The sequence below is a fragment of the Nomascus leucogenys genome, chromosome 18 (genome assembly GCF_006542625.1).
Source record: "Nomascus leucogenys isolate Asia chromosome 18, Asia_NLE_v1, whole genome shotgun sequence".
Classification (NCBI taxonomy): Eukaryota; Metazoa; Chordata; class Mammalia; order Primates; family Hylobatidae; genus Nomascus; species Nomascus leucogenys.
Window position 1 is genome coordinate 55,403,913 of NC_044398.1, and position 13,161 is coordinate 55,417,073.

Sequence of the window (13,161 nt, forward strand, 5' to 3'; positions counted from 1 at the left end):
GTTCCATAAATGCAAAATAACTGGATTTTGCATCCTCCAAGTACATTTTTATGTAGTAGAGCTAGAAAACATTTCTGTTTACACTCCCCAGTTTCTCCCCAAATTTGGCTAGTATTAGTCATCCTGTTAATAATCTCTTAAATTCAGAGTTTTGACTCCAATTAGACAGCAGGATAATGATTGTTCATAGCATAGCATAGCATGCTTTGTATTTTCTTTTACATCCAGCTGTAAAACATTGCTGAAGTCCTGGAACAAGGACTATCCTGTTGGGCCTCCCTGGGAAATGCCCACTGTGCTCATTCTCCCAGGAACCAGAACCTGCAACACCTGAGCTCAGCATCTTGGGAGTGGCAGCTGGTTCCGGTAGCTACTTTATTTGGCACTGGGCTGTGAAAGCAGGCAGGGAATAGACATGCGCAAGGCCTGGGCGGAACCTTAGTGAACGCGAGAGGGCGCTCTTCAGCATGAGCCAATTGGCTCCAGGTGGGAACTGGGCCGAGGGCATCACCAGGTCTTCAGATTTTTCAAGGGAGGTCCAAAATTTACTAACTCAGGAAAAGGTCCATGGATTGTCTCAGGGAAATACAACCTGGGCAGTTCTAGCATGACCAATTGTGACTTGAGATCTGGCACTCATTTCAACTGCGTTATGCACTGCGAACAGAGCCTCTATTTTTTTTTTTTTTTTTTTTTTTGAGACTGGATCTTGCTTTGTTGCCCAGGCTGGCCTTGAGCTCCTGGACTCAAGTGATCCTCCCACCTCAGCTTCCTGAGTAGCTGGGATTACAGGTGTGTGCCCCCACGCAAGGCTCAGAGCCTTGATTTTTAGCATAGATACTGTGTGAAAACTCATTAGAGGTTTCCAAAAAATCAATTGCCAAATGAACTTCTGGAACACGCCCCAGTAGTGGTCATCACAGACATCTGTGTGGTAATCAACACAGTGCTTTCCCCATCTCCCTGAATCTCTGTGATGATTCAATACAATTCGGAAGCACGTTCTCAGGGGGGCGGGGACTGTCCCATTAGCACAGGAACAGTGTTGGGCAGAGCCGCCTCCTGTAACGGTCCCTGACTCCAAATCTCACGCTTCCTACCACATCTAAAATATTGAGAGAGCATCTTAGAGGTCCCTTTTAAAGAAGATTTGGAAATCTTTATGTCTGACTTCCATGGAGCACTTAAGTAATGAAACATGGAATGCTAGAAGATGAGTTTTATGAGGATTCGTCAAGTCTTTTTAAAAGTCAAGAATTACTAATCCAACTTAGTATATCTAAAGCCACATGTTGTAACAAATGTCTCAAAAAAGAAAAACAGATGAATTATCTAAATAGTTATAATTTAGTAATAATTTGATTTTAACACCCCAACTTAAAATTTCAGTGTATGTCTTTAGATTTTTCCATTGTTCTCGGAAGCAAATGACTTAAAAATAGAGCAAACGGCCGGGCGCGGTGGCTCAAGCCTGTAATCCCAGCACTTTGGGAGGCCGAGGCGGGCGGATCACGAGGTCAGGAGATCACGACCACGGTGAAACCCCGTCTCTACTAAAAATACAAAAAATTAGCCGGGTGCAGTGGCGGGCACCTGTAGTCCCAGCTACTCAGGAGGCTGAGGCAGGAGAATGGTGTGAACCCGGGAGGCAGAGCTTGCAGTGAGCCGAGATTGCGCCACTACACTCCAGCCTGGGCGACAGAGCGAGACTCCGTCTCAAAAAAAAAAAAAAAAAAAATAGAGCAAACATGCTTCTCTTTTCTTCCACTCTGCAAAATTAACCTTACCTCAAGTAAGGATTCCTTGTTCTTAGCATTCATTTTCTCATTAGTTTCCTTGCTTTCTTTTTTTCCTCTGTTATCCAAGTAGAAATTCTAAATAAAATGTTAAAAGATCAGATCAGTAAGTGTTCATTACCATGCTAGACTCTGCAAGGAACTCACAGTCTTGCTGGAAAGATGTTAAGTGTGTGAAATAAACGGGGAACCAGAGCATACAATATCAATCAATCATCAGGGCCTTCCCAAATGCTGATACCACATTGCCAAGGCAGGAGTGAAACCTCTTCACCCTCCCATAGTGTACACAATCAATGAGAAAACAGAAGATAGAAAACAGTAGAGAAAAATACATCATTTAATTGTTGAAGTCCATGCGTGGACCATGCATGTTAAATGCTGGAAACTGGAAGTCCCCAAGGCACTGGCAAGAGCTGGAGGCTGGAGTGAAGGTCAAACTCATGTCCTATGCTCAAGAGGGGAACTGCCCTGGCAGGCAGATGCCACATGGGAGCTCAAGGCCTTGTAGGCTGATGGGATTCTGGCTTATCAAGAGAATCCAGAAATGTAGATGTTTGTAAATGTTAGCGACCTCTTTTATTTTTTAAAAGAACTGCCTGGGTCAATCACAACACAAGGTTTACTATTTAGCAACTTCTAAGGACAGAAATAAGCAGAAAGGGCATTTCTGGAAAGAAAACCAGTCTAAACAAAGACAGGGAGGACTATGATCTAAAAGCACTCACAGGCTGGGTGTGGCTCATGCCTGTAATCCCACCACTTTGGGAGGCTGAGGCAGGAGGATTGCTTGAACCCTGGAGTCTGAGACCAGCCTGAGCAACATAGTAGGACCCTGTCTCTACTAAAAATATTAATAAAAAAATTAGCTGTGCATGGCGGCATGCATGCTTGTAGTCTCATCTACTTGAGAGGCTGAGGCTAGAGGACTGCTTGAGCCCAGGAGTTCGAGACTGCAGTAAGCTATGATCACTCCACTGCACTCCAGCCTGGGCAACAGAGTGAGACCTTGTCTCAAAAAAATAAAATAAAATAAAGATAAAGAAATAAAAGAACTCACAAGTGGATTCATGGTCTCTGAGCATGGTTTGTATTAATTTCTGGATCATACTTTGTTAATACTGAATATCAACGGGATGGCTAAAAATAAAGTGTGTGAGTTTCCAAAAAATCACAAGCACTCAAAGACTAATTTTTACACAATAAGTGCAGCTGAGGTATCCATATGCACCGTGAATATAATGAGTGACCACTGTCAGAGTGCTGAGGATTTTATGTAAAAACATGGAGCTTTACAAAATAATACATAACAAATGTATTAAAGGCAGAAAATGTATCTCAGAAGCACTGTGACTAAATTAAGGATCCTCCCAAATCTAGGCACAAGTGTTTATTTACACCATAGGAGTGTTTCTCCAAGTATAATCCCCAGACCACCTTGAAACTTGATACAATGCATGTTCCTGGGCTACACTGGAATCTCTGGGATGAGGCCTGGAAATCTGCATTCCAAGATGCTTTCCAGATGATTTTTATGCACACTGAAGTTTGGGTTTTTCTTTTCGTTTGCATTTTTTTTTTTTAGAGACAAGGTCTTGTTCTGTTACCCAAGCTGGAGTGCAGTCACCTGATCAGAGCTCACTGCAGCCTTGAACTCCTGGGCTCAAGCAATCTCCCCTGCTCAGCCTCCTAAATAGCTGGGACTATAGGCATGTGCACCATGCCTGGTCATGCTGAAGTTTGAGAATCAAGTGTACTGGACAGAAAGGAAAAAAGCTGCAGACAAATAAAATGTAGAAGTTTAAAGTATCTCCTTGAAATACAATGCATAAAAAAGGTGATTTGCTAACTTTTTTTTTTTTTTTTGAGACGGGGTCTTGCTCTGTCACCCAGGCTGGAGTCCAGTGGCGCCATCTCGGCTCACTGCAAGCTCCGACTCCCAGGTTCATGCCACTCTCCTGCCTCAGCCTCCTGAGTAGCTGGGACTACAGACACCCGCCATCGTGCCCGGCTAATTTTTTGTATTTTTAGTAGAGACGGGGTTTCACCATGTTAGCCAGGATGGTCTCGATCTCCTGACCTCGTGATCTGCCTGCCTCGGACTCCCAAAGTGCTGGGATTACAGGCGTGAGCCACCGCGCCTGGCTGCTAACTTAAATAGTGGAAATAAGTCAAGTACAATTTTTTTTTTTGTTTTTTGAGACAGCATCTTGCTCTGTCTGTCACCCAGACTGGAGTGCTGTGGTGCAATCTTGGCTCACTGAAACCTCTGCCTCCTGGGTTCAAGGGATTCTCCTTCCTCATCCTCCCGAGTAGCTGGGATTACAGGTGTGCATCACCATGCCCAGCTAACTTTTTGTATTTTTAGTAGAGATGGGGTTTTGCTATGTTGGCCAGGCTGGTCTCAAACTGCCTCCCTCAGCCTCCCAAAGTGCTGGGATTACAGGCATAAACCACCATGCCTAGCCAAGTACAATTCTTTTGGTAATTCTTATTGAAAAGTTTATTTTAATATGTTTTACCAAGACTTTTAAACTTTTATTTGTTATTTGAAAGGATGTTATATTGTGAATTAGTGCGATTATAATATAGAATTCAGAAAACTATTTAAATTTTAAATGTTTTGCTTGAAGACCACAAATAGCCATATTAGGTAACATATTCTACCTGCCAGAAACCTATGCTAAGACTTTACAGATACGATTTCATTTCATCCTCACAAGAACCCCATAACACAGGTACCATTGCTATTGCTACTTTATAGATGAGGACACAGAGGATTAAGTGATTTTCCCAAGGCCGATTAGTGGCAGAATGTTGAGTTATTAAATAATTTTTATTTTTATTTTTTGAGACAGAGTCTTGCTCTGTCGCCAGGGTTGAGTGCAGTGGTGCGATCTCAGCTCACTGCAACCTCCAAATCCTGGGTTCAAGCAATTCTCCTGCCTCAGCCTCCCGAGTAGCTAGGATTATAGGCATGCACCACCACGCCCAGCTAATTTTTGTATTTTTAGTAGAGACGGGGTTTCACCACGTTGGCCAGGATGGTCTCGATCTCCTGACCTTGTGATCTGCCTGCCTCAGCCTCCCAAAGTGCTGGAATTACATGCGTGTGCCACCACGCCTGGCCAAGTTATTAAATAATTTTTCTCAGCATTAAAATACTCTAAGTACAGAGCCAGGCATAATGGCATGCACCTGTAGTCCCAGCTACTCCAGAGGCTGAGGCAGGAAGATCACTTGAGCCCAGGTGTTTGAGTTCAGCCTGGGCCACACAGTAGGGCCTCGTCTCAGAAAAAAAGGAAAAGAAAAAAGAAAAAGAAAAAAAAGATTTAAGTACCATAGGGGAGAATCTAGCACAACAATGTGAATGTACATAATACCACAGAAGGGTATACTTAAAAATGGTTAAGATGATAAGTCCTATGTTACATATATTTTTCCACAATAACAAAAGATGTGACCCAACATGAGTTCGCCCATTCATACAAGAGTGATTTCAGGGTGCTGCTAGAAAGCAAACCTTGGCTTAGGAGGGCCAGATATTTGAATCACGTATGATGAATTGGAAGCATGAACAGAGAGCATAATGAAGACTCCAAGCCTGGGCGCGGTGGCTCATGCCTGTAATCCCAGTACTTTGGGTGGCCATGATGGGTGGATCACCTGAGGTCAGGAGTTCAAGACCAGCCTGGCTAACATGGCAAAACCCTGTCTCTACTAAAAATACAAAAATTAGTTGGGTTTGGTGGTGGGCGCCTGTAATCCCAGCTACTAGGGAGGCTGAGGCAGGAGAATCACTTGAGACTGGGAGGTGGAGGTTGCAGTGAGCTGAAATCGTCCCACTGCACTCCAGCTTGGGTGATAAAGCAAGACTCCATCTCAGAAAAAAAAAAAAAAAAAAAAAAAAAAAAAAATTAAAAGAAAAAAAAAGACTCCAGAGCAAGTGTTTGTCATCATCCTCATCTGGGAAAGACAGAGCATCTGTCACTCTCTGCAGGAAAGAACCTGTCTAAACTGTGAAGGGCCACATTTCCCCAGGGTGCCCTAAAGAGGCAGGATGTATAGCTGTACCTTTCTCTGAGAATTTTCTCTGACATACTTCTGACTTTTTCAGCTTCAGAATATCCTTCTAAGTGACCATGCTACACTGTTTTTGTTTTTTATTTTAATGAAATAGCAAAAAAACACAAAGTAAATCTGTGCCGGAGGAGGGCAGTCCTTAGAATAGGAATAATTCTTAGAATAATAAGACTGATTGCTTTCAGATCAGAACTTCCACCTGCAGTGTGGGCGCCCACTCAATGCGGGCTGTTCTGTAGAAGTAGTGAGCAGAACTCAATGTTTAGTCAGTATATCCTGCAAATGGAAACTGGGTAAACCTGAGTCGAATAATAAAGGAAGTTTAAAATGGGAAATGAGACTCTTGGTCATAGCTTGCTCTCTTTTCTCACAGCTTCTGGGAGCGCAACATTTGGGGACAGCTGGATAGGAAAGAAACAGCAAATACTTTTTAAACACCTTCTTGGAATAAAGAGTAAATCAAGCAAACAGTTGTCAGTTTGTGAAGAAATATTTGTGAGTACCCTTTATACATGTAAAACATCCCTGTTCTTTCTTTGGGGAGGGACATGATCTCACTCTGTCACCCAGGCTGGAGTGCAGTGGTGTGATCATGGCTCACTGCAACCTCTGCCTCCCAGGTTCAAGCAATTCTCCCACCTCAGCCCTGCAAGTAGCTGGGGCTACAGGCACATGCCACCACGGTCAGCTAATTTTTAAATATTTTGTGGAGATGGGGTCTTGCTATGTTGCCCAGGCTGGTTTCAAACTCCTGAGTTCAAGTGATTCACCTGCCTTGGCCTCCCAAAGTGCTGGGATTACAGGCATGAGCCACCATGCCCGGCCTCAAATCCCTGTTCTTAAGAAGGTTGCTATCACATGGAGAAGAAAAATATAGATAGAACATAGCGAGATGGACAGATGACTATATCTATCAATGGGGAAGACATAAGAGGCTACAAAAATTCAAAATGAGCCACAGTCTAGAGATTTTCAGGAAGGAAGAAATTACTATGGACTGAGATGGTCAAGAAAAACTTTACAGAGTGGGTCAAAGTTTGAACGAGGCCTTGAAAGCTGTTCAATGTTCAGCTAGGGGAAAAAAGAATGAGAATAGATTTCCAGGGAGGAGAACAAGCATGCACAAAGGCAGACGTGTCTTTGGAGCACTAGTGAGCAGCCAGTCAGGCTAGAGCTACGGGGTTAATGCAGTTCACTGAGTGAAGATCAGACCATCGCTCTCAATTCTCTGCTCGCTGTCAGGTGACTGGGCAGTTAACTTCCCCCAGAATGGGTGAAGTTTATTTCCTTGCTTCATTCATGTTGGGTTTGGCCATGTGACTTGCTTTGACCAATAGAATGTGGCAGATGGGACGATGTGTGGATTCTAAGCAGAGCTTGAGGTACAGAGTGTGTTTCTGTCATTTGCCTGTACTCTTGCCATTGACCGTGGGAAGAATATGTCACAGTTCTGTGCTATCCAGGGACAATAAGAGAGACGTGGAGCCAGGAGCAGTGGCTCATGCCTGTAATCCCAGCATTCTGAGAGGCCAAGACTGGTGGATCACCTGAGGTCAGGCGTTCGAGACCAGCCTGACCAAGATGGTGAAACCCCGTCTCTACTAAAAATACAAAATTAGCCGGGCCTGGTGGCACATACCTGTAATCTCAGCTACTTGGGAGGCTGAGGCAGGAGAATCACTTGAACCCGGGAGGCAGAGGTTGCAGTGAGCTGAGATCGTGCCATTGCACTCCAGCCTGGGCCACAGGAGCAAAACTCCATCTCAAAAAAAAAAAAAAAAAAAAAAAGACATGGAACTACCCAAATCTAAGTCTAAGTCGTACTCTGGAGCTAAGGACAGGTGACCTGCAGACCCGGGAGAGAGGAAATGTCTGTTTCTGCAAACCAGTGGGATTCTGAGATAGTTTTGTTTGTTTGTTTGTTTTGAGACAAGGTATTGCTCTGTTGCCCAGGCTGGAGTGCAGTGGATCATAGCTCACTGCAGCCTTGAACTCCTGGGCTCAAATGATCCTCCCACCTCAGCCTCTTGAGTAGCTGGGACCACAAGTGCATGCCATCACACCCAGCTAATTGATTTTTGCAGAAACTGGAATCTCACTATGTTGTCCAGGCTAGTCTTGAATTCCAGGTTTCAAGTGATCCTCCTGCTGTGCCTCCCAAAGTGTTGGGATTACAGGTGTGAGCCACCATGCCTGGCCTCTAAGGTTGCCTTTCATGCATCAATACACTGACTAATCACACATGCCCACACTGGCTGGTGAGAGGATGCAGGGCACCAAAGTCATGGGTAGACCTTCCTTTAACACATTAGCCCATGCTGGGGACCATAAAGGTGATTACTATATAACTTTCCTTCTAAACACAGCTGGTCCTGGATGGTCAGAGACTACCCTTGGTGGGCTGAGGGAGGCTGGAAGGGAATGGAAGAATGATGCCACAAGGTATTAATACTTTTCTCCCACAATAGCTGCCAGGCTTTGGCTGAGACCCTTCTAAACCTGAGCAAAGAAGTTGTGTTTCTGTCTCTGCTCCTCACTCATGCAGCCACCAGTAGAGTATAATCACCATCAAATTTCAGTTAAGAAACAGAATAATCTGTGGAATAAAAGTTGCTTAAAATATCAATAGTGATTATTGTTAAAGAGTGAGATTATGGGTGATTTAGATTTCCTTCCTTATATTTTTCTGAATTTTCTAACTTTTCCTTTTATGATAAATTGATATTATTATTATTATTATTATTATTATTATTATTATTTTGAGACAGAGTCTCACTCTGTTGCCCATGCTGGAGTGCAATGATGAGATCTCGGCTCACTGCAACTTCTGCCTCCCGGGTTCAAGCGATTCTCCTGCCTCAGCCTCCCGAGTAGTTGGGACCACAGGCACATGCCACCATGCATGACTAGTTTTTGTATTTTTAGTAGAGACGGGGTTTCACCATGTTGGCCAGGATGGTCTTGATCTCCTGACTTCGTGATCTGCCTGCCTCAGCCTCCCAAAATGCTGGGATTACAGGCGTGAGCCCCCACGCCCAGCCATATATCATTTTTAAGTTAGGAAAAGAAAGTTATTAGAAGAAATAAAAAGTAGCATAGTAAGGAACTTATTTGAAGAACTTACTTGAGGCACAACCTTACATGAACTGACTTTACCTCATGTAAGGCTGTGCCTTACATGAACTGACTTTACCAATTCCTTTTCTGAAAAAGAGATTCTTAAGGCTTCTAGCAACAAGAATGGCTTATGTTAATACTGGAATGATTTTCCATGTTCATACTCAGTCCTTAATTCTCAGACCTCTATTTTGGTTTCAGGTGACAGGGTTTAGGACATGTGATCCCAAACTATGGCACCTCTATGCTGTTGAGAAAACACCAGAAGCAGGAAGGTCCTTCTCACCTTTTCCTGTCCTTCTCCTCAGAAGCAGGTCTTAAAAGAACCCTGTGACCTTTCTGTAAAGTAAGTCATAGGATCCTCGTGAGACAGGTGCCCACCCTATACCCAGAGGAAAGGAATGTCCCTATCTCTGAAGACACAGGGACCCAGAGAAGAATTGGAACAGGTCTTGCCAAGTTCCCCCCAGTTTATTTCCATTAGATCATACACTTTTGTCCTGCAATCACACTTCTGCACTACTGTCCACAGAAATACCCACTTCTTCCTGTTTCTTCAGATCTTCATTTCTGAAAGCTCCTATGTTACTTACATTAAATAAATTTGTGTACTTTTTTTGTTGTTGTTAATCTATCTTTTGCAATAGTGACCTCAGCCATAAACCTAGCAATGGATTAGAAAACAGCTCTTTCTCCCCTACACAGGCAACATCACTGATTTTTGCACAGTAGGCTTTTAAACTAAAGCCGCCTTTATGAGGATAATACTGTTCTACTGCCCCGGCCCACTTTCCCAAAAGAGACCACATCCTCTTCGCAAGAGAGCCTCTGTAGGGGAGAAGAAGTCTTACCTTTTCCTCACCCATTGCAGAGGTCATGGCTGACACCCATAGAACAAGAGAGAGAGTAACAAGAGAAAAGCAACACAAATTCATCTAATCAAAGTTTTACATGACATAGGAGCCTTCAGAAATCAAGACCCAAAGAAGCAAACTGTGTATTTTTATGCTAAGTTGAAGACTGAACTCTGACCTTTTTTTTTTTTTTGAGACAGGTCTCACTCTGTCACCCAGGCTGGAGTGCAGTGGCATGATCACGGCCCACTGCAGCCTCGACCTTCCAGGCTCAAGTGATCCTCCCACCTTAGCACCTTGAGTGGCTGGGACTACAGGGATGCGTCACCATGCCCAGCTAATTGTTATTTTTTTTATAGAGATGAGGTCTCACATGTTGCCCAGTCTGGTCTCAAACTCCTGGGCTCAAGTGATCCTCCTACCTCTCAAAGTGCTGGGATTACAGGTGTGAGCCACTGTGCCTGACTTTTTTTCTCTTACCAGGATTCCTTTTTAAAAAAAAAAAAAAAAAAAAGAAAGAAGAAAGAAAGAAAGAAAGAAAGAAAGAAAGAAAGAAAGAAAGAAAGAAGGAAAGAGAAAGAAAGGCATATATTATATGCAATCTTGCCCAAATCCCTTTCTAAGGGGCCAGGGGAGTCATACCCTATAAACCACAAAATCTCGTGAAACAGGTTTTTAATTAACCCTGTAGAGTGTAGCTTACTTTCCAACCTGATTCTGGTATAGTAACACATGATAGACAGCAGACCTCCTTATCTTCACTTAGGCATTCCTTTCTATTGACTTCAAGTCTTTAGACAGAGCTCAGTTCTTTCAACCAATTGCTAACTCAAGAATCCCTAAAATCCACCTATGACATGTAAGCCTCTGCTTTGAGATGCCCTGCCTCTTTGGGAACCAATGCGTACCTTCCACATATTGATTTATGATTTTATCTGCAATTCCTGTCTCCCTGAAATGTATAAAACCAAACGGCAAGCCAACTGCCACGGGCATACTTTTTCAGGACCTCCTGAGACTGTGTAATCTGGGCCCCGTCACTCATACTGGCTCAGAATAACCCTCTTTAAATATTTTGGCATAATTTTTTTTATCATCAATTTGATGAGAGAAGTGGGTAATTGTGGAGAAACATGATCTAATGGCAATAAACTGGGGGAGCTCAGCGACGCCTGTTTATTTTGATTTGTTTCTGTGTCTCTGTGTGACTTTCCTTGCCCCCAGGTATGGGGCAGGATGCTTGCCACAGGAGGAACTTCCAGGGCTGAAGGGAAGAGGTCAGAGAGTGATCTTTCTAGGTTTCGTGGCTTGCTTTGGCGAGAAGAAGTTGAGTTTCTATAACCTGCTTCAGGAAATAAACGGCTGAAGGAGAAAGGAGGGTGGGAAAAGGTCACAGAGATCATCTGGCTTCTTAGAAGGTCCTTCTAATCTCCTTCGGTTTAAAGTACTCAGCATGCCACCGTTCCATATTTTGGGGGCACTGTGTTCTGAGCGCTGGCATCCACCTAGGGCCTACTGACTGTTGAAGATGAGAAATGATGACATAAATTATTATTTCATAATGGGCACAATGGCTTTGTGAAGCAGAGGACAGTTAACCATGGGGGAGCCTGAGCCACTCACAGTGAGCCACCATTCAAGGCCAGGGTCTTCCTTTTTTATTTTTATTTTTATTTTTTTTGAGATGGAGTCTCCCTCTGTCACCCAGGCTGGAGTGCAGTGGCACAATCTCGGCTCACTGCAGGCTCCGCCTCCCGGGTTCACGCCATTCTCCTGCCTCAGCCTCTCCGAGTAGCTGTGACTACAGGCGCCCGCCACCACTCCCGGCTAATCTTTTGTATTTTTAGTAGAGACGGGGTTTCACCGTGGTCTCGATCTCCTGACCTCGTGATCCGCCGCCTCGGCCTCCCAAAGTGCTGGGATTACAAGCGTGAGCCACCACGCCCGGCCAGGGTCTTCCTTTTTTAATAAATTTATTTATATTTAATTTTTTTTTTATAGAGATGGGATCTCCTGTGTTTCCAGGCTGGTCTTGAACTCCTAGCCTCAAGTGATCCTCCCACTTTGGCCTCCCAAAATGCTGAGATTACAGATGTGAGCCACCGTGGCTGGCCTTGGCCAAGGGTCTTTCAACTGTGTCTCCCGTCCCTCCATGTCCTATAATTACATGAAGCCCCTCCAAGAGCATGCCGTGTAAATTGTCACATCCACAGTCTTGAAGTGTCCCATTTTCTAAAGTGGACCTGCCTGAGAATGGACGGCCCCTTTCACAATTGCCTTTTCACATGTTAGAAAGGAAAATTGCACCTGCGCCCACACAGAACCTTACTGCCCCAGAGTAAGGCTCAAAGGCCCTAAACAAAAGGACAGCTTGAAACACCAGTGCAGAGAAAGAAGAAGACTCATCATAAATCCTTTTGGAAGTCATGCAGATTCTAATTCTTTGCTTTCAGCATAATAGAAGGTACCTAATTGTCTGGTCAGCTGATGGATGAAAAGAACCATCATTGATCCTCCCGTGGCTTTTGGCTAGTACCTTGGAAGGAGTTCAAAGAATTGAATGGCATTCTTCTTTTCCTATATACTTATTTATATGAACAAGGTTTCTCAATATAGAAAGTACTTAACATCTGTAAAAATGAAAAACTGGAATGTAATTGATATGGAACTTCATCCTTTGATCCTGGAATTAACCAGGGGGAAAATGGCTCCATCTATTTCTAACATTAAGAGATGTCCCCTCCCCATTTTTTCTATCTTTTTTCTTCTTGTTTTTCTTTTTTTTTTTTTGGAGATGGAGTTTCACTCTTGTCACCCAGGCTTCTGTGCAATGGCACGATGTTGGCTCACTGCAACCTCCACCTCCCGGGTTCAAGCAATTTTCCTGCCTCAGCCTCCCGAGTAGTTGGGTTTACAGGTGTGCGCCACCATGCCCAGCTAATTTTTTTGTATTAGTAGTAGAGACTGGGTTTCACCATGTTGGCCAGGCTGGTCTTAAACTCCTGACCTCAAGTGATCCACCTGCCTTGGCCGCCCAAAGTGCTGGGATTACAGGCGTGAGCCACTGTGCCTGGCCTCCCATTTTTGCTTTTTATGTTTAATTAATATCAACATTTATAATAAAAAAAGGTTTTTATGTTGTTTTGGTCAACCGTGATTTTTTAACCCTTAAGTGTCCTATGGTGATAGAAAAGGAAAGCTCAGCCATCAATTTATAAACATAATTAGTTGAAGTGGAGCATGGGACAGAGAATAATAAAAGACTTTTAAGCATATCAATATATTACAATAGGATAAATCTTTGTGGATAA

The 13,161-nt window shown here is 43.6% G+C and overlaps 1 protein-coding gene across 1 annotated transcript in view; it reads right to left on the reverse strand.

The window, feature by feature from the left end:
* The window catches only part of APBB1IP (amyloid beta precursor protein binding family B member 1 interacting protein), a 127,973-nt gene that overhangs the window by 32,574 nt on the left and 82,238 nt on the right, over positions 1-13,161 (reverse strand). Inside the window, exon 9 of the mRNA XM_003269376.3 lies at positions 1,788-1,874. Within this exon, the coding sequence (XP_003269424.1) occupies positions 1,788-1,874 (87 nt within the window). The remainder of the gene's footprint in view (positions 1-1,787; positions 1,875-13,161) is intronic.